Genomic DNA, 21929 nt, shown 5'->3' on the forward strand with positions numbered 1-21929 from the left:
GCGCTATATTTTACATATAAAAATATCCTATGGAGTCGAAACCTATCAAAGAAATTTCAGCATACTTCCTCTTTTTCACTGTGGGGCTATAAATACAATACAATAAAATTTATAACCAAAATTCTGACAGAGCTATAACTATGGCCCTACAAACAAGATGCTATAATAAAAGTTGCCTGTGAATGGGAAGTAAAATTTATTGCAAACAGCAGTTGTGTTTGACAGGGCAAATACACAGCACATAAAAAACCAAAATGGAGTGGAAATGGCAAATTTGAGGAAGCACCAAGGGAAAAACAAAGAAACGGCAGTTTGTTCCAAAACCTGGGTCGTGGTGGATGCTTTTTCTTCATCCTGTAGTATGTTTGCCCAGACTCTTGGAAAGTTTTCCAGTACCAAGAGAGGATACCCCATATAGCAAGGGGGCTCTAATTCCCAACCTCAGTGTTTCTCAAACAGTGGGTTGGGACCCACTAGGTCGGTTGCAAGCCAATTTTAGGTGGGTTCCCATTAATTTCAATGTGTATTTTATTTTTAATATATTAGACTTGATGCTACCACGATATATCACTGCATTTGGGGAAATGATACAGATCTGGCCTATTTTGTATATGCTTTTAACAATGGTAGTCAGTGGGGATTACACCCAGGAATATGTGGATAGGATTGCAGCCTTTGAGATGTTTTGGGAATTTTTTTAAACAGATCAGCAACTGCTTGGGAGGTTGGGAGGGTTCTTGGTTTTAAATACATTTCTAAACTTACACTTATTGTAAACCTGTCTGAGGCTAAGAGGCAAAGAAGGAAGGCCCATAGCCAGGGAGACAGACCAGGGACAGACTGCACTTGCTCCCAGTGTGGAAGGGATTGTCACTCCCGAATCGGCCTTTTCAGCCACACTAGACACTGTTCCAGAACCACCTTTCAGAGCGCGATACCATAGTCTTTCGAGACTGAAGGTTGCCAACTAATTTACTTACTTCATTGATTTGATCTGATTTGGTAGTATGGGGGGTGTTAAAAATGTTCTTGCTTGATGATGTCACTTCCAGTTATGACATCACTTCCAGGTTACTGACATCCCTTCTGGAGGGCCCAGACAGATTGTCATTCTAAAAAGTGTGCACTGGTACTAAAAAGTTTGAGAACCACTGCTTTACCCCATGTTATGACTCTATCATTCATTACCACCCCATTCCGCTTCACATGTAGGTCCCAGCCTACTGCCCAACAAGTGAGATGGAGCTATGGCAAACATTCTGGAAGTATAGACCTTGGTCATTTATGTTCATTTTCTTTTATCATAGATATATAAGTAGTAATACAAGGTGGAGAATAGCAGGCATCGAATAAATGATAAATAAGAGCGCAATCCTGAGGTCCGTGGCACGGCTCCACGCTGCAGTCCTCAGCTGCAAATGTGCCATATGGCACGTTTGCGGGGCTCACTGCCAGGCTCCCGACGGAGCTAGCCCAGCGCCCGCCAGCACTGGCTAGCGCCCAGCAGTTGCCCAGGTTTCGCAGCTCTGCAGTCTTCCAGACCACCGGGCTGCAGAATGGGAGGCGGGGGCGTGGGGGAGGCGTTCCAGAGAGGGGGGAGGCGTGGCCAGGGGCATGGGGAGGTGGAACTGTGGAGCTGAGCTCTGCAGGATCCAAGGCGCTCGTGCAGGGCTGCTCACCCTACACGAGTACCTTTACTTTAGTGCCAATCTTTTGGTCGCCGCTAAAGTGAGTAGCCCCATAGCGGGGCAGCTTCCTTTATGCCAGGGAAGGGGACAAACGTCCCCTTCTTCCGAGGAGCCTCCTGTGGTAGCGCAGGAGGCGCAGGATCTGGCGACAGCCCTCCATGGAGCCGCTGGGTCCGGGAGCTCTGGGCAGCTCAGGATTGGGCTGCCCAGCAGCTATAATATCCTTTGCAATGCTCTCCTTGATTTTATGATACCCTGAATTTAGGCAACAAAACCGCCTTCATTTTTTTTCAGTATTAAGGCACAGAGTTTATTGAGTTTTTATAAATAGCCTCATTTATTTTTCTTTCAAATTTACCTACCACCTCAAGGAAATTCTTCAAATAAAAACAACAGAGAGGATGTTTACTATGTTTAATTCTCATTTGGGTGTTGCTCCATTACGTCTCTGGTGATATTTCATGCCTTCCAGATGTATTCAATAGATATTTAAAGGATTTCACTTTTTCCATTCAACATGAAAAAGAAAGCGGCAGAAAATGGAAAGCTGCTTACCAACCATTAAACATTATTATTGCCCTCCTGTGGCTTTCTGGCTTCAGTACATCTCCCAAACCCTCCATGCCTACTCTTGCTTCCAATTGCTTTGGAGTACTGAAAGAAAATATTTTAGCTTTCTAAATGGGCAAACCTGGGCACTCTTGCTCCTTAGTTAACAGCAATTTAAAAAGCACTTTTTAAATGTGCAAAGTTTATTCTCACAGGTCAGGGCATGCCAGTACTCTGTATTATATTTATATCTCACCCTTCCTCCAAGGAGAGGAGGACATCAAAATGGCATTAACCCCTATTTATCCTGGCGACAACCCTGTGAGGTAGGTTAGGGTTACTGTAGAGCTGAGGCAGATGGACAAGTTGGGAGTTAGAAGACAGAATTCTCTAGTGTTCCACACTAGCTCATCCTTTTTCTAACTCCAACCAGTCTGTTCTCTTTTCTAACTCCAACTGGTCCATCTTGTGTATATTTGGTAGGGTTGTATATTCGTTTAGGAAAAAATTAAAGATTGAACTGAATAAAACTCATTCAGCACAAATTTCATGAAATAAATGCTTATGAGGCCTGAATGGCACATGAGCTATATTTGGTTCATCATTTCCCATTCCTTTTCACAGTAGCCTGCCATGTTTTTTTTTTCCCCATAGTGTTCTGGACCACTGAAATGTTTGAGGCATTGTGAGCTTGCGTCCTGAGTACACTTCTGTACTGCAGCGAGTCATGGACTCTTCGCTCACAACAGGAGAGGAAACTGAGCGCTTTCCACATGCGCTGCCTCCGACGCATCCTCGGCATCACCTGGCAGGACAAAGTTCCAACAACACAGTCCTGGAACGTGCTGGAATCCCTAGCATGTATTCACTGCTGAAACAGGGACGCCTGCGTTGGCTTGGTCATGTCGTGAGAATGGATGATGGCCGGATCCCAAAGGATCTCCTCTATGGAGAACTCGTGCAAGGAAAGCGCCCTACAGGTAGACCACAGCTGCGATACAAGGACATCTGCAAGGGGGATCTGAAGGCCTTAGGGATGGACCTCAACAAGTGGGAAACCCTGGCCTCTGAGCGGCCCGCTTGGAGGCAGGCTGTGCAGCATGGCCTTTCCCAGTTTGAAGAGACACTTTGCCAACAGTCTGAGGCTAAGAGGCAAAGAAGGAAGGCCCATAGCCAGGGAGACAGACCAGGGACAGACTGCACTTGCTCCCAGTGTGGAAGGGATTGTCACTCCCGGATTGGCCTTTTCAGCCACACTAGACGCTGTGCCAGAACCACCTTTCAGAGCGCGATACCATAGTCTTTCGAGACTGAAGGTTGCCAATACAATACATGTGGGGGAAAAAAATATGGCAACTGCCAGGAGGGATTTCAAAGATCCTTTTCTATTTTAAAAACAGTTATTTGTTTTTAAAGGTTTTAGTTCTATAAAGGAGCACCTTATTTTGTTACATACAGTGGCATCATTAGGGTTTGCAGGACCTGGTGTGGAGGCCCTATGATGGACCTCCTCCCATGCAGTGGGTGATGTACCATTGCCTGCTTCGCTGGTTTTTTGGCTATAACTTTTGATAGGATATATTTCAACACAGTTTGTTTCATTGCATTCTGCAGGAAATTACACATCGATTGATACATAACATGATATTATTCAAAAATACCAAAGTTTTGGCCAGCAGTGGTATCACCCCCTGCGACCATCACCAGATGTGGCCCACACCTCCTAGCAACACAACTGGTTACTTAAAATAATGGGTTACTTAAAATAATGAAAAGGGGGGGGGTTGTCATAAATGAATGCTGCTTTAATGACTGAATGAGTTATTAAACAAATGGAGCTTAAACAACAAATGGAATACTAAATTGAGAAAAGAATGTCATAAGAACAAAAGAACATAAGAACAGCCCCACTGGATCAGGCCATAGGCCCATCTAGTCCAGCTTCCTGTATCTCACAGCGGCCCACCAAATGCCCCAGGGAGCACACCAGATAACAAGAGACCTCATCCTGGTGCCCTCCCCTACATCTGGCATTCTGACTTAACCCATTCCTAAAATCAGGAGGTTGCGCATACACATCATGGCTTGTACCCCATAATGGATTTTTCCTCCAGAAACTTGTCCAATCCCCTTTTAAAGGCGTCTAGGCTAGACGCCAGCACCACATCCTGTGGCAAGGAGTTCCACAGACCGACCACACGCTGAGTAAAGAAATATTTTCTTTTGTCTGTCCTAACCTGCCCAACACTCAGTTTTAGTGGATGTCCCCTGGTTCTGGTATTATGTGAGAGTGTAAAGAGCATCTCCCTATCCACTCTGTCCATTCCCTGCATAATTTTGTATGTCTCAATCATGTCCCCCCTCAAGCGTCTCTTTTCTAGGCTGAAGAGGCCCAAACGCCGTAGCCTTTCCTCATAAGGAAGGTGCCCCAGCCCCGTAATCATCTTAGTCGCTCTCTTTTGCACCTTTTCCATTTCCACTATGTCTTTTTTGAGATGCGGCGACCAGAACTGGACACAATACTCCAGGTGTTGCCTTACCATAGATTTGTACAACGGCATTATAATACTAGCCGTTTTGTTCTCAATACCCTTCCTAATGATCCCAGGCATAGAATTGGCCTTCTTCACTGCCGCCGCACATTGGGTCGAAACTTTCATCGACCTGTCCACCACCACCCCAAGATCTCTCTCCTGATCTGTCACAGACAGCTCAGAACCCATCAGCCTATATCTAAAGTTTTGATTTTTTGCCCCAATGTGCATGACTTTACACTTACTGACATTGAAGCGCATCTGCCATTTTGCTGCCCATTCTGCCAGTCTGGAGAGATCCTTCTGGAGCTCCTCACAATCACTTCTGGTCTTTACCACTCAGAAAAGTTTGGTGTCGTCTGCAAACTTAGCCACTTCACTGCTCAACCCTGTCTCCAGGTCATTTATGAAGAGGTTGAAAAGCACCGGTCCCAGGACAGATCCTTGGGGCACACCGCTTTTCACCTCTCTCCATTGTGAAAATTGCCCATTGACACCCACTCTCTGCTTCCTGGCCTCCAACCAGTTCTCAATCCATGAGAGGACCTGTCCTCTAATTCCCTGATTGTGGAGTTTTTTCAGTAGCCTTTGGTGAGGGACCGTGTCAAACGCCTTCTGAAAGTCCAGATATATAATGTCCACGGGTTCTCCCGCATCCACATGCCTGTTGACCTTTTCAAAGAATTCTATAAGGTTCGTGAGGCAAGACTTACCCTTACAGAAGCCATGCTGACTCTCCCTCAGCAAGGCCTGTTCGTCTATGTGTTTTGAGATCCTATCTTTGATGAGGCATTCCACCATCTTACCCGGTATGGATGTTAGGCTGACCGGCCTATAGTTTCCCGGGTCCCCCCTCTTTCCCTTTTTAAAAATAGGCGTGACATTTGCTATCCTCCAATCTTCTGGCACTGTGGCCGTTTTGAGGGACAAGTTGCATACCTTAGTCAAGAGATCTGCAACTTCATTCTTCAATTCCTTAATAACCCTTGGGTGGATGCCATCAGGGCCCGGTGACTTATTGATCTTTAATTTATCAATGAGGTCTGAAACATCTTCTCTTTTAACCTCTATCTGACTTAACTCCTCGGTTAGGAGGGGCCGTTCGGGCAGCGGTATCTGCCCGAGGTCTTCTGCCGTGAAGACAGATGCAAAGAGGGGGGGAAGGTATCCATTGTCTTATATGTGGTTGGTTGTTCTCTAATCAGGTCCTGCGTACATCTGCCGTGAAGACAGATGCAAAGAGGGGGGGAAGGTATCCATTGTCTTATATGTGGTTGGTTGTTCTCTAATCAGGTCCTGCGTACCGCACAATATTAAATCCAGAGTCACCTGTCCTCTGGTGGGCTCCGTGACTAGCTGCTCTAAGCCACAGTCATTTAGCACGTCAAGAAATCCGGTTTCCTTATCGTGACCAGAACACAAATTGATCCAGTCAATATGAGGATAATTGAAGTCCCCCATGATTGCAACCCTGTCCCTCCTTGTCACCTCCCTGATCTGTTTCCTCATTTCAAGGTGCCCATCCGATTTCTGGTCTGGAGGACGATAGCACGCCCCCAGTATTACATCGCTGCACAAGCCTGGTAATTTAACCCACAGAGATTCTACGGTGGAGTCGGACCCACCTTCAATCTCTACTTTGCTGGATTCTATCCCTTCCTTAACATAGAGGGCCACCCCACCTCCAACACGCCCCTGCCTGTCCCTCCTGTAGAGTTTATAGCCCGGGATTGCGGTATCCCACTGATTCTCCGCATTCCACCAGGTTTCCGTTATGCCCACTATGTCAATATTTTCCCTTGTCACCAGACATTCCAGTTCTCCCACCTTTGCTCGTAGACTTCGGGCATTCGCAGAAAAGCATTTATACACGGAATGCCCCAGGATGGGCTGCTTATTTGCTCCTTTGTCCCCGCATCCTCTCATTGTGCCAAACCGTCTATCACATCCCACCACCCTACCTTTCCCAATTTCTTCTCCTACCCTGCCTTTGTCTTGTTGTTCTCTAACCTCCCCATCCTCATCCCATAGGGATGAGGTGTCCCGAACCGAATGCCCCTCGGCTCCTGTCGACCTTCCCCCAGGGATCAGTTTAAAAGCTGCTCTGCCACCTTTTTAATGTTATGCGCCAGCAGTCTGCTTCCATTCTGGTTCAAATGGAGCCCGTCCCTCTTGTACAGGCCCCGCTTGTCCCAAAACGTTCCCCAGTGCCTAACGAATCTAAACCCCTCCTCCCTACACCACCGTCTCATCCACGCATTGAGACCCCTGATCTCCGCCTGCCTAGCTGGCCCTGCACGTGGAACAGGTAGCACTTCAGAGAACGCTACCTTTGAGGTCCTGGCTTTCAGCTTCCTGCCTAAAAGCCTAAATTTGGCCTCCAGGACCTCCCAGCTACACTTGCCCGCATCGTTGGTGCTGACATGCACCACAGCCGCTACCTCTCCCCCAGCACTGTCTACTAGCCTGTCTAGACGAGAAGTGATGTCCGCAACCTTCGCACCAGGCAGGCAAGTCACCATGCGGTCCTCACATCCGTCGCAAACCCCCCTCTCTATGTTTCTAATAATCGAATCCCCCACTACAAGAAGCCCCTGACCCCCCTCCCACCGAGGAGTATCCCGAGTGCGTTCGGATACGGGCCAATCCCCTGGAGAAGGGGTCCCCCCTAGGGGATTGTTTCCCTCCTCTCCAGGATGACGTCCTCCAGTCCCGAGACTTCCCACCCGGGCAGCCGAGGAGCTGCACGCCTGAGGTTGGGACGAAGCCTGATCGTCCCCGGAAGTCTCCCCACGGTCCTCCTCTGGCTGCCTGCGCTTCTCCAGGTCAGCCACCAAGGCTTCAAGGGAGCGGATGCGTTCCCTGAGACCCTGGAGCTCCTTGTACCGAGGACACACCCATGATTTATGCCCCAGAGGCATATAATCATACATGTGGCACTCGATGCAGAACACTGGATAGCCCCCACCCTGCTGCTGGCTGTCTGACTGCATAGCTTTTTTTTTTTTGTTGTTGTTGTTGTTTTATTTAGGGGTCTTTTTAAAAACCGTACACTGGATAGCAGCCCTTTTCTCAAGGGAAGAGGAAGGGCAGTGTATGGGGCCCTGGCCTCCTCGCCCTGCTGCTGAACTCGCCCAAATGCTAAACTCTCGTGCCTTACCTGGCACTTAGTTCCCGAGGCACTGGGTTCCCAGAGGCCACACTCGTCTGCAGAGAGCCTCACGCGATGGCCCGCCTAGCTTTATACTCCTGGCTGGCTCCTCCTCCCTCCTTCCTTCCTGATTGAAAGGGGGCTGGCCTTCCCAGGTGAGTTTACAAAAGCTCAGGAAGGCAAACGGCTGCTGTCTTGTACACCTCTAGTGTTCAGTCATCCAAGAAGCCTCAAAACTATAAGCTAGCTAGAGCACAGTTTTGAAAAATGGGACATCTTTTTGGCATGAGAAATAGAATGAATCACAACTACTTAGATAAAAGTGCCCATATATCTATTGAACATTATTTCACCATAACAGATGATGAATTTGTTTCGGAAAATGTATAGCATTTGACAATGCAACTGTTATTTGTATTAACAGTGGAATTACTTTATTGTCCTTGGCATTCTCATTCTGAATCTGGTTTGATACTGTATGCTTGACCTAAACAATGCAGCAAAAGAGTTCTTCTTTTCTGCTCTACTATTATAGAGGCGATTATATCTTCAGATGTCGTTTGTTAGACAAAAGAACCTGCATTGTACTCTCTCAGTAGGCCTACATTCTAGCTCAAGAAAAGGTCACGCTGTTCAGGGAAGATATAGTTATTCTGTAAATGTGTGAGAGTGTGGCTGCAATCCTAACCACACTTTCCTGAGAGTAAGCCCCATTGAACAAAATAGGACTTACTTCTGAGTAGACCTGGTTAGGATTGTGCCCATAGTCTATAACAGGGGTGTCCAAACCCCAGCCCTGGGGCCACTTGCAGCCCTCGAGGACTCCCAATGTGGCCCTCAGGGAGTCCCCAGTCTCCAATGAGCCTCTGGCCCTCCGGTGATGTGCTGGAGCCCACACTGGCCCGACACAACTGCTCTCAGCGTGAGGGTGACTGTTTGACCTCTTGCATGAGCCGTGAGATGAGGGCTCTCTCCACTGCTTGCTGTTTCACATTTGTGATGCAGTAGCAGCAGCAAAGGAAAGGCCAGTCTTGCTTTGTGCAAGGCCTTTTATAGGCCTTGAGCTATTGCAAGACCTTCATTCATTCATATAAGTTCATCTTTATTATACACATTTATGTAAGCGTATGTAAATTTATTCAAATTTTAAATATAAATTAATTTCCCCCCCCTGGCCCCCGACACAGTGTCAGAGAGATGATGTGGCCCTCCTGCCAAAAACTTTGGACACCCCTGGTCTATAAAAAGAAGAAATACGTTGGCCCCTGATCCATGTGTGCATGGCTACTGCCAACAACCAGAATGACAGGTGTAGTGGTCTTCGGATGCTTGAAAAGGTCCACCTAGTCACAGATCCAGCATGATTTAACCCACTCTTCATTGCTCCGCAGGCAAATGAGAGACCATCAGAAGAATCATGGGGAAGTGATACCAGGATTCAACGAGGAAGGAGATGCCTGGTCTACTGTGTCCAGGTAGTGCACCCCACACCTTGTGAGAGAGTTCTTGTAATTTCCATTCTGGAACAACCTTTGACAGAGTCTGCACTGTGTAGACAGTAGAAAGAAGGACATATTAGGGATATTGTGGGATATATTAGGGACATATTAGGGATTCACTCCGTATTCACTGGAGTGAATGGGTGCCAAGCTTTCAGTAGTGGGAGAACCATTCCCCTGCTGAAGGAAGGGCACTATGACTAGGGGTACCAGATACAAAGTGGGTCAGAGTACCTATACCTTTAACCATTATATAGAAGAGAGAATTTTGGCAGGTGCAGCTTAAAAAACACTTCTATGTTGAGCTGTTCCTGACAAAATTCCCTCTTCTATACAACGGTTAAAGGTATAGGTACTCTGTCCCACTTTGTATTTGGTAATCCTAATTAGGATCCTTATAAACTCCTGCTTGTGCTAGGTAGTGCCCATTCCTACATGTGATGTTCCTTCCTGCTCCTGTCAGAGAGGCGATCCGTGTAAATTCTGACAGCACTGCCAATCTATTATGGGAGTGTTTGGATTCATTTGCCCTATGTCATAAGCTGATAATTTCCTGTTTTGTACTACATGGTTATGGACCAGGAAAATAATGCAAGTTTTGCAAACCTAAGCTACTTCCCCCAAAGTATGTTTAGGTGGTATAGAGGGCTGGTTGTACTGGGGGGGGGGGGAATAAAACATCTTTTAACATTTCACCTGGAAAGCCCTCTGGGAAGCTGTATTGATTGGCTAATTGTTCTCATCTTCAAAAGCAGACAATCGGTGTTAATCTTTAAATTAATTCTGATTTTTAGCATCAGTACGTCGACTCTGATTTGTGGGCTGATACAGATTTTGGTATATTTATAAATAGTAAACACTTTTCTTCAGCTGAGGTTTCTCACCTCAGATTTCTTGCTTAGAAGAAGTCCCATTTATTTTAATGGATTTCTCCCCCCCCCCCCCAGCGTTAATGGCTAGAGGATTGTGGCTCTAGAACTCATTAAAAGCATTGTTTGAAAAATCTGTTGCAGTCTTGCAGAAATAAAGATGAAAGGGGCAGTAATTAAAGTTGTACCTTGTGGTGGATTTCCAATTTGCATGCAATTAGCTGACACACTGATGACAACATTAATATATATCAAGAGCAATCTTGTAACATGGGTTTTGGTACAAATAAGAAGCTAGGCCCAATTTTGCTTTTCCTCTACAAGCAGGAAAACTCATGGGCAGTGACCAACATTCAAATTAGTAGCTAGGGTAAAACCTGAGTGAGAATCAAACCATTTTATCTGCAAGTCAAATTGCACTGATGATCAATAAGTTTCTGCCCAGATGTACAATCTGAACAAAATAGAATGAGAGCTAATTATTCATGCTTGGGACAAACCAGTGGGGTAGCTAATGATCATGTAGTCCAGGGGTCTCCACACCCAGGCCTGGGGGCCAGATGCGGCCCGCGGCCAGCTGCTACCCGGCCCGCAGCCAGTCTCTAAACCCCTGAGAGCCTCTGGCCAAACACAAGCAGAGTTGTGCTTGTGGAGTGGGGGAATGGGGGTCCGTTTAAGTGTGTGCTTTGGGCTGCGTTGGTGTTTGGAGAAATCATGGACATTCGAGCCCATTTATTCATTCATCTAAGTTCTATCTCTAATGTATTTATTGAAATTTTATATTTAATTTTTTTTTCTGGCCCTTGACACTGTGCCAGATGTTTGATGTGGCCCTTTGGCCGAAAAGTTTAGAGACCCCTGATGTAGCCTGATGACAAGCTCAAAATGTTACCCCAGAAGTGATGTCACAACCGGAAGTGACATCACACCCGGGCTTTTTAAAAAGTGGAAATTGGGAGGAACCCACCTCCTCCCCCTAGCTGCTCACCACCCACTTGGTTTGCTGCCTCCCCCCACTCAGTGGCATAGTTAAGGCATTTATCTGCTACCCGGGTTCAAAGAAGATTTTGTAGCCCCCCCCCCGCATGATAAAATCAAATTTAATTAAGGAAATAAATAAAACATTATTGGTTCCATGCTGTATCATAATAGCATCTCATTGGCACTCAGAACAATCAGTCTCATAGGTCAGTTTGGAGTTAAGCAAATCTACTTTTTGTTCCACAAGATAGTTGTGTTGTCATTTTCTGGTTAATTGGCCATAACTTTTGATAGAATGCAGATATTCCAGTGCAGTTTGTTTCATTGCGTTCTGCATTAAATTACCTCTCCAATGATATATAACATGATGGTATTATTCATCCATACCAAGATTTTCACAATTTTGGTCACTAGTGTCAAACTCAGCTTGTTGCCCCCCCCAAAGCTTGATGCCCGGTGCAACTGCTACCCCCTGAACCTCCTTAGCTACACCACTGGGGCAAACCCATAATAGCACAATCCTACGCATATCTACTCAGAAATAACTCCCATTGTGTTGAATGAGGCTTACTCCACGAAGGTGTGCATAGAATTGCAGCCTGAGCCTTACCTACTTTTGAATAGAACAGCTCTAAGGGGATGAAAATGTCATGTGACTTGTGCCCCTAAGATTATTAGGGGGTGGACAATGGGAAGCTGCCTTCTACTGAGTAAGGCCATTGGTTGATCAAAGGCAGGGAAGGCAGAACCTCATTTGTCATACAAGGAAACAAAGTTAAGGAGAATAGCCTCAGTCTCCCCTGTGATTGCATGTGTGCCCCGCCCACTTTCTGAGGAGTTGTGTGATCACAGGGGAGGTGGAGCTCTTGTCTGCCACAGCTCTAGTGTTTTCTGGAGCTCAGCCTTTGCTGCAATTGTGCATGCCCTGTGTACAAATAACATGACCCAGAAGTTTGGCAATGACGTGATGATGACATTGCATCACCACCATGATGTCTGCCAAGGCCTGCCAAGACTTTGGACTGACAATCAGCCTGAAGAAAGCACAGGTCATGGTTCAGGATGTGGACTCACCTCCCTGCATTACAATCTCTGCACATGAACTGGAGGTTGTCCATGACTTTGTGTACCTTGGCTCAATGATCTCCAACACTCTTTCTTTCGATATAAAACTAAACGCACGCATCGGTAAAACAGCTACCACATTTTCCAGACTCACAAAGAGAGTCTGGTCCAACAAGAAGCTGATGGAACATACCAAGATCCACTTCTGTACTGCAGCGAGTCATGGACTCTTCGCTCACAACAGGAGAGGAAACTGAACGCTTCCCACAAGCACTGCCTCCAACAGATCCTTGGTATCACCTGGCAGGACAAAGTCCCAAGCAACATAGTCCTGGAATGAGCTGGAATCCCTAGCATGTATGCACTGCTGAAACAGAGATGCCTGCATTGGCTTGGTCATGTTGTGAGAATGGGCGATGGCCGGATCCCAAAGGATCTCCTCTATGGAGAACTCATGCAGGGAAAGTGCCCTATAGGTAGACCACAGCTGCGATACAAGGATATCTGCAAGAAGTATCTGAAGGCCTTAGGAATGGACCTCAACAGGTGGGGAACCTTGGCCTCTGAGTGTCCCGCTTGGAGGCAGGCTGTGCAGCATGGCCTTTCCCAATTTGAAGAGACACTTGGCCAACAGACTGAGGTAAAGAGGCAAAGAAGGAAGGCCTGTAGCCAGGGCCACACACCAGGGACAGTCTACATTTGCTCCCAGTGTGGAGGGGATTGTCACTCCCGAATTGGCCTTTGCCCAACAGACTGAGGCAAAGAGGCAAAGAAGGAAGGCCAGGGAGACACATTAGGGACAGGCTACATTTGCTCCAAGTGTGGAAGGGATGGCCACTCCTGAATTGGCCTTCTCAGCCACACTAGACGCTGTTCCAGAACCACTTTTCAGAGTGCGATACCATAGTCTTCCAAGGCTGAAGGATGCCAATGATCACCACCATACTTCTGGGTTACCAAGCTCCATGTGCCTTGGACCTCCTCAGCCTTGAACTTCACCGCATGTCACTGAGCAAACTCAGTATTGTCAACATTGGCTGATAGTAATGCACCAAGTTTCAGGCAGGAATTTTTCTCTGCTCTACTTGAAGTGCCAGGGTTCCCTGACTTACCTGAGAGTAGAACCACCCAGGAGCAAGTCCCCAAGCTGGGCAGCCACAGCAGCGGGAGGAGAAAGCCTGCCTCAGCCCCTGTGGCTGGCAGGGGAAATGCAGCCGCAGGGTTGCCACGGGCAGACCCTCACCGGGAGGGCAGTAGCAAGGCCAGAGGGGATTGGCCTGCAGACTTCTGGGAGCAAGTCATGGTGAGCTGAGACTGGGCACTCAGGGGTAAACCTCCCCTGTTCCTGAGCCCAGTGCTGGGACCACTGGGGACTAAGCCAGTCCCTGACCAACTGGGCGGACCTCCAGCAGACAGCTCAAAGCTCCAGGGTTCACTGTTATCCCCTTGCTTGCCAGTCTGCAGGGGCAACACCTTCCACAAGCCCAGTCCACTCCAGGGGCGAGGGGGTGGGAAGCAGTCCCTGCAGCCTGGTTGGCAGGCAGAGCAGGAGAGTGAGGGTTAGGGCTAGCATTATAACCCTCACAGGAAGGAAGAAGCGGAGCCTAAGGGGGCTGGTCTACATTTTAAAGCCCAGCCCGGCCAGGGATGAGGGCAGAACTGGCTAAGACACTGGCTGGGGAACATGCTGGCTAGCCCATGAGCCAAACCAGCCTGGCACTAGGAGAGTCCCAGATTGTGGGGAGAAAGACCTGGGTGATGATTGTGGGGAGATTGTGGGGAGAAAGACCCTTCCCTCGCAACCCTACTGAGGTTACTTGGGCTGAGCTGACATTGCTGAGGCCAGACCCTGAGGTGCCCTGCTGCTGAAAACCTGGGGGGTCCCCCGTGTTCCAGGCCTGACACAAAGATACCAGGAATTGAACCTGGGACCTTCTCATGCAAAGCAGAAAGTGCTCCTCCCTAGGAACCAATAGACGTTTCCCTCCTGGGATTAATGGCAGTTTTTGTCAGCACCGCGGAAGTGTGGAAAAGGTTTAAATATCCTTCCCTGTGTAGTGCAGAGCAGCCCTGAAGTCTGATCACACACATACCCATGCTATTTACATTTAAATATAAAACAGGCAGCCAAATAATACATTTAATGCAATGTGTCATTTGGCTAATAATGTGATCAATGTGAATCACCCTCATGCTAATCAACTCATGAATGTTCAGATACTTGAAGATATGAAGTGTTCTACCTCCAGCTATATTTTATGCAGTTTTAACTATCCATGCCTTTCTATGCTGGAATAATATGCCATTTTAATGACATAGCTAAAAATAAAGATTTCCCCAACTTAAATATCTTAAATATCAGAATCAATGGGTGGTTGTCCAGCTATAGGAAGATAAGTCCCATGTGATTCTTCTGTATTTGCTGTGTCCAAAAATCCCTCTAAGCATCTTACCACTTCTAAGCTGATTTTGAGCTGTCAGTTTGATGGAAAGGCGCCACAGCCATGAAGATGGAAGGCAATTAGAAAGACACATTCTCCCCACGCTCTGTTTAACAAACGATAACCACATTCAGGAATTTATCAACCATTTCCTTATGGGCTCCTTGCTTTCTCTTTTGAAGCTGAAACACCAGCTTCCTTTCCCTTCCCCTGCAACAAAAAGTCATTTATCTGCACCACTGAGGTCTACTATTTCCCGAGAGACCTAATGGCAATTTTTGCTTGAATTACTCAAAGGGGAATTGAGGAGTGCTGTACAAAATTAATGACAGCATGATCCTTTGACTTGCTACTATGCCTTGAGCTTCATTTCAGTAGATAATCATGCCTTGCTTCCATATATTGGTTGTGCAAGGTAGTATTTTACTAGTTCTCAAATGATTTTGCGTACCACATGTTTGATGGCTCACACACAGGGTCAAACTAGACATGCAGGCAAAAGGATGATTGACAGTATTGGAAGAAGGACAACTGCAGTGGCAGACCCAGAGGGGGAGCAGGGGGGCAAATACCCCAAGTGTCGCATCTGTGCAGTACTGTGGACGGCATAGGAAGCCTTGTGGGGCTTTTGACACAATCTTAAGCCTGCTGGAAGCCTTAGAAAGGCATTTCTATTTAGTGAAAACTGGAAGTGCCTTTCTGATGTATCTGGCAGGCCTTCTGAGAACCACCGCAGGCATCTCGAAGGCATCCACTAACACCCCCTCAAGGTGTAGCATCTGAGGCAATTGACCTGCTTGGCCCCCCCTTAGCTCCACCACTGCTACCCACTGGAGTAGGGGTTTGCTCTTGAAGAAATTGGTTCAAATATCCCAATTGCATATGGGATGTTTCCCATTGCAATAATTTAAGGCCAAACTAAATGAGACATGTTCTTGTATTTTGGTTCCCAGAGTCCATGAGAGTGGAGTGCAGGTGGTAAATTGTACCCTAGAATCATAGAGTTGAAAGGTGCCTTCCAGGCCATCTAGTTCAACTCACCACTTGAAGCAGAAAAACCCTCTCCGGAGCATTCCAAGAAGGTACCTCTTAAGCCTCTGCTTGGAAACCTCCAAGCAAGAAAGAACCCACCGCTTCCCTCAGACATCAGTAAAATTGTCAAGCTGCTGTTATGATTAAGATTTTTTTTCCTGATAGTTCAGTGAAATCTCAACTCCTGCAGCTTAAGCCCATTAGAGCTAGTCCTACTCTTTGGGAAAGCAGAGAACTAATCATTGCCCTCTTCCATGTAACAGCCCTTCAGGGATTTGTAAAGCTCTATCATGCCCCCCTCCTGCCTTCTCTTCTCCAGGCTAAGCACATTTGTATTAAACAGAGCAAGGGTACTGCCAAATCAGCCCAAATGCTTCACCAAAGTTACATTTTTCTAAATGCCTCTTGTGCCTTTAGCGGCAAATTTTCAGAAGCTTAACTTTAACCCAGCCTATAAATATATCCCACAAGCAGTACTGCAATCAGTCAAGGGCAGTTCTGAAACTCTTTCATGACCAAATTCTCAGGCATCAAAAATAGGGGGATCAATTACAGCAATTTCTCTTAAGGGCAAAAATAGGGGATCTATTACAGCAATTTTGCTGAGAGCTCTGAGAAATGCAGAGAATGTCAGGTCTTTGGCTCCATCAGGTGCCTTGTTCAGTGCAAGAGAACTACGTATAATCAGACAGCTCCACTGCCAAGAAGCTGTCTTTTTATGGATATAAGGTCATAAGGATGATATAGTGATAGGGTGAGAAGGATGCTTGATCCAGGTCTCCTGTGGGTGGAAGGGATGACTGTGCAGATGCACTGGGGCACAGTGGTTTCAAAAGTCACACTGCAAGCATCACTGAAGCCTAGGTGGCTAGCAGCAAAAGGTACAAGGAGAGGTCTAAGGAGATGGCTGCCTGAAGAGAAGAGAAAGTTGTGCACTCCCTCCCCTCTTCTGATCTGTGGTTCTGAGGTGCATAGACAGAGAAGGAGAATCCAGGTTGCTGTCCACTACCATCATTCTCTTCCCCCTCCCATGGGATTGCAGCCCAGACCCCCAAACCATTACAAAGGATTAACCTTCCTTCCTTCATAGCCCAAATCTGGATGGGATGGGCCAGGGATGGGAACTTGGCACAGCAGCAAGACTCAAGTTGAGTCCTGAGTCTCTGCTGTCCCCAACTCAACTCATGCATAAGTCTTAATGGACACGCTTTGCTGACTCGCCCCCAAAATTCCTGAGTTATTTCGATTCAAGTCAGAGTCTTTTGAGTCCGACACACCAGGGCACAGACCAAAAGGGACTGGGAGGCATCTGAGCTTCCAAGGTTGGAGGGGGTGGGACGGACAGCAGAAGGGAACAGAAGCAGCCAGTGGGAGAAGCATTTGTGGTAGCAGCTGGGAAGTTTATGTTAAGAGTACAACCCAATCCTTTGCAGCTCTACTCAGAAGTAGTCCCATTGCCTGTCATTCAATGAGGCAGCTTCTTCCTCCCAGGTAATAATGGCCGGAGCCACAAAGAACCGGCCAGAGCCATGAGGAACTGCTTCTTGGTTTCCCTGACTCCTTTTTCTTCCTCCAGCCAATCTTAAGGCAAGAACCCCCCCAGAAGCTTCTGTCCTCCCTCATCTAGATAAAAAGAAAAGCCTTCAGAAGGCCTTCTGAGATCTGGGGAGGCTTCTGTGGCCCCCAGAATGCCTTCTAAGGGCATAAAAACATTTCCTCCATGAAACTGGAAGTGATGTTTTTTGGCCCCCCAAGGGATTTACAAGGCCTCTGAAGGGTCCAGGAGGCAGCACACTGCTACCTTGGCCCTCAAAACTCCTCTGGGTGAAAGGACTATAAGAGGCGGTCCTCAGATTGGTGCACCAGCCAACTGAGTGCCGTGGGAGGGCACCGTGGGGGGCAAATGGTGGCAAAGCACCACCCCAAGCCTGACACCTAGGGCATTTGTCCCCTTTGCTTCCCCCCAGGTGCACCACAGGACAGAACACCCCAATTATGAGGATGTGACGAGAAGGAAGGAAAAAAGCTGGTCCAGCATTTGAAGCTAGAACATATAACTGTTGCATGAAATGTGAAAAAGGTGGGCTCAAACTGAGGGCCAAGAACCTTCTGTGATATTTCTTTAAATATTATGTGTTTCTGCAGTGACCAGATGTTATAAGTGTTCTAAAATGCTTTTTCCCCCCAGAGATTTTGTTTTTTCCCCAAGGAAGAAAAGTACAGAAAGCAGTGTTATGTGTTTTACTCCAAGGGTGCCTTCTTATTTATTTATTTATTTAATTATTTATTTATTTATTTATTTGATTTGTAATCTGCCTTTCTCCCTGGAGGTCACCCAAGAAATATATATGAGTTATAATTGTTTTAAAAGTGTACTAGGTACCCATCCAGCCCATTATTATTTTTCTTTCCACATATTTCCCTGTTTATTTTATTCACAGATTTTGTTTTGTTTTGTCTGTGGAACTCCTTGCCACAGGATGTGGTGCTGGCGTCTAGCCTAGACGCCTTTAAAAGGGGATTGGACAAGTTTCTGGAGGAAAAATCCATTGTGGGGTACAAGCCATGATGTGTATGCGCAACCTCCTGATTTTAGAAATGGGTTAAGTCAGAATGCCAGATGTAGGGGAGGGCACCAGGATGAGGTCTCTTGTTATCTGGTGTGCTCCCTGGGGCATTTGGTGGGCCGCTGTGAGATACAGGAAGCTGGACTAGATGGGCCTATGGCCTGATCCAGTGGGGCTGTTGTTATGTTCTTATGTTCTTATGTTTTACAAAATTGAAAAGTGCAGAAAGCAGTTTTATGTGTTTTTATTTTATTATAACTGAAAAATATCACACCTCCAGCTACCAGTTATATCAACTGTAATGTTAGTGCAGGGTATTGAACAACAATACATGTGACTGAACAGTGTAGCAAGCAGCCAGTCACCTGATGGTCTGGTCACCCATAATAAGAATAATTTCCAAGCAGTCAAACATGGAAATTTCTAAAAAGGAAAAGAGAATTGGTTCAATTCCCCGTCCCCTTTCCAGACTACAGGTATTGCACACGTTGTGCAATCCAATGCATGGCTACTCAGAAGCGATTCTCGCTTAGTTCAGCGGGACTTAGGGCCGAATCCTAAAGAGCCAAGTGCCAGCAGTATGCTTGTATTGCCAGTGCCAGGTGTTGTAAAAGTGCCACAAGGAAAGATCGGAAAACCTGACATGGGCCCCCTCAATAGCTGGTGCAACCTCCAAGGAGCCCCCAAAATAGCCCCCAAAAGAGCCTCAACCAGCCCCCAAAATAGCTGGTGCACCTCCAAGGAGACCCATTGGAGCCTCAGCGCCTTTACCCAGAGTAAAGGAACAACCATTCCCTTACACCGAACAGTCTCTGGCAGCTGCCCCGGCTGCATAGGATACAGTGGTGGCCATTTTGGTGCCACTGCTCCTCTGAGCACTGGGGCAGTTTAGGATTGGACTATTACCTGGAAGTGTGTACAGCATTGCAGTCAAAAAAATTAAGAAAGGTATCTGTGGGCAGGCAAGCTAGTAAAAAATTTTGTGGGCAAGTAATCTTTGTTAAGTTTATTGCCCAGCTAAAATTTTCATTTAAAAATTACACCATGGATAATCAACTTCTGTGTTCTTGAAGAGGGTATTCTCTTCCCCACAGAGTGACTTGTGGGTTATGAGTGTGAATTTTACCCCACACACTTGGGGCCCGGCTTGGCAGGGGCCCGGCTCCATAATAAAATTGGCAGCATTTAAGAGCAAGGACTTGTTTGCCTTTCTTCCCTGCTGTCAGGCAGAATGTTGCATGAAAATATGTACCTATTACATACAAAATGAAAAGAGATGTAATGCAGACTTTCTCCATGTCAAATGACTTAAAAACATTTTTCTTTTTCATGTGAGTGAAACAGCAGACCAGACGCACTTTTCGTCGTGTGCTGATTACCATTTGTTATGGCCACCTGGAGTGAGATAAAAGTGCTCAAGGGGGAATCCCTGAGAAGGCCAAAGAAAACCGTTTTTTGTGATAATTCATTCCTGTCTGCCAGTTCTTCTTTAGAAACCTATTCTAGTCAGCAGCTGCAAAGTAAGATTAAATATTACATACCGCAAACCGTAGAGGACGGTCCCATCTGGATGTAGCCGAATCATTCGATTTTTCACAGTAACTCCATGAACAAAGGACTTCTTGTCATTCAGAAAGTATGTATCTGGTACCCAGAGATAATCTGCCACTCTGTTATCTAAAGTCAGATTCAAAGGTATTCCAGAGTACGAGAGTCTTTTATCCCTCCAGGATTGTTGGAAATACATCGTGAGTGTATAGTCCTAGAAGCAAAGAAAAAAAGAAATTGGGATGCGCACTTCACCACTTGTGAAGTGCAAGTGGTGCAAGTGGTGCCACCATATTTTGATGCTTCACAGGAAATTTCAGAGTTTCATGGGAGTTGCTTGAATTGGCAGGCTGACATTAGCTTTCTTCTTGTTGGCATAAACAGAATTACAGCCCAGTCGTATTCATTCTGACCCTTGTTGATGCAGCAGTGCCAAAATAGCAACCACCGCATTCTATGGGGGGGAGGCATTTGCAGAGGTCCCCTCTAGGTGAGGGGACAATCATTTCCTTACCTGAAGGTAAGCCTTCATGGCTCAGAGGGGACTACTTGGATCTGTGACAGCTAATTTGCTGTTGCCAGTCTATGTTGACCTGCATCACAGGATCAGGCCCAGGAAGGGGGTTAGGATATTGGTGGTGCCAGTGCTGCCAATTCCACACCCTCCTGGGACCTGATCCACCTATCCTCTCCCCTCACCACCCTGCCCTCCTCCACGCCCTCCTACTCTGCCATCTCACCTCCTCTGACGAGTGGGAAAAGCAGAGATGATGCTATCGAGAAGGCACAGGCCTTCACGTTGGCACGCCAGCAATGTGCCGAGTGGCACACTGACAGAATGTCTTTGTGAGTGGTGTAGACTACTTTATGGCAGTCAGCACCAATGGAAGAAGGGGACTGTGGATGCACAGTAAGGATAAGATTGGGCTGTTGATCTTGTAGCCCCCAATTCTGGGATGCACGTGTTTAAAGTCCAGGATATAACTCAGGACATTTTGATCCGAAGTACAGGCTGCCCTAGTCAGCATGGACAGATATTTGGATAACTCTATTGAGAAAGAGAACATGCAGTATGGACACTACTGGAAGGTTTGGAAGTGACCAAGCCAACCACCCGCCATTATACCTCTGTACCAGCTGGCTTGCTGCATAAGTAATTTTGGTGACACCCTTCCAGTGATGTCAGCTGGTGCAGGCTGTAGCCCCCCAAACATCCTAGTGATGTGGTGTGACCCCTCCTAAGAGTTTTGCCTGACTCCACATTTGTACAGTGAAGTCCTGCCTGGTCTCCAGGAATGACAGCCAGGGACCAAAATGGAGTTAGGTTAGAATGCATGTGTATTGGGAAAAAGAGGTTGTTTATAACACATGACTAGTTTAGCCCCATGAAGTATCTAACAGTGCATTTAGCCTAATGGTGCATCATCATAAGAACTGCAGACCTCGCGGCGCACTGCAGGCATGACTTTGCTTTATATCACAAAGGCTACCCATAATCAAGCTGTCTGAATAGCACTCAAGTCAATGAGTTTAAGCAACATGCGTGCAGGACTGCAGCCAAATTAAATATTTTTAATAGGCTGTTTGTACCATGTTAATTACTAAAGTATTCAAGCTTAATAGCTTGTTTTGTATGAGGGTGCATTACTCCCCCACCTTCCCACCACACACATTGCTGAACTTTCTCTCCTAGTAGATCTTTATATGGAATTGGTCTGCTGAAGAGGCAACAAATTGTCCCTTTAGCCAAAGGTGTCAGCCCGTACTGAGCAGAAAATAATCACCAGACACATCAAAACAACTTGATTGGTAGCATATTAGAAGTCTACCAGCAGGAAGGTGACAATGTCCTTGGTATGGAATCTCATAAGAAGCCTTGAGGAGATTCTATGAAAAATTACCAAAGGAAGCTCAGTGGCAGAACTACAAGAAATTGCTATCTGTTAGACCAGGGGGTGGTTGAGTTTTCTTGTTCTAATTCATTGTCAGAGGTCTTTTTTTAAAA

General features: G+C 46.6%; 1 protein-coding gene across 2 annotated transcripts in view; it reads right to left on the reverse strand.

Moving 5' to 3' along the window:
• Window positions 1–21929, reverse strand: part of GABRB1 (gamma-aminobutyric acid type A receptor subunit beta1) — a 116562-nt gene that overhangs the window by 24588 nt on the left and 70045 nt on the right. For both annotated transcript variants that reach the window (XM_066631864.1, XM_066631863.1), the window contains exon 4: window positions 19918–20138. In XM_066631864.1, coding sequence (XP_066487961.1) covers window positions 19918–20138 — 221 coding nt within the window. The remainder of the gene's footprint in view (window positions 1–19917; window positions 20139–21929) is intronic.

This window comes from Tiliqua scincoides, chromosome 6, assembly GCF_035046505.1.
Source record: "Tiliqua scincoides isolate rTilSci1 chromosome 6, rTilSci1.hap2, whole genome shotgun sequence".
NCBI lineage: Eukaryota > Metazoa > Chordata > Lepidosauria > Squamata > Scincidae > Tiliqua > Tiliqua scincoides.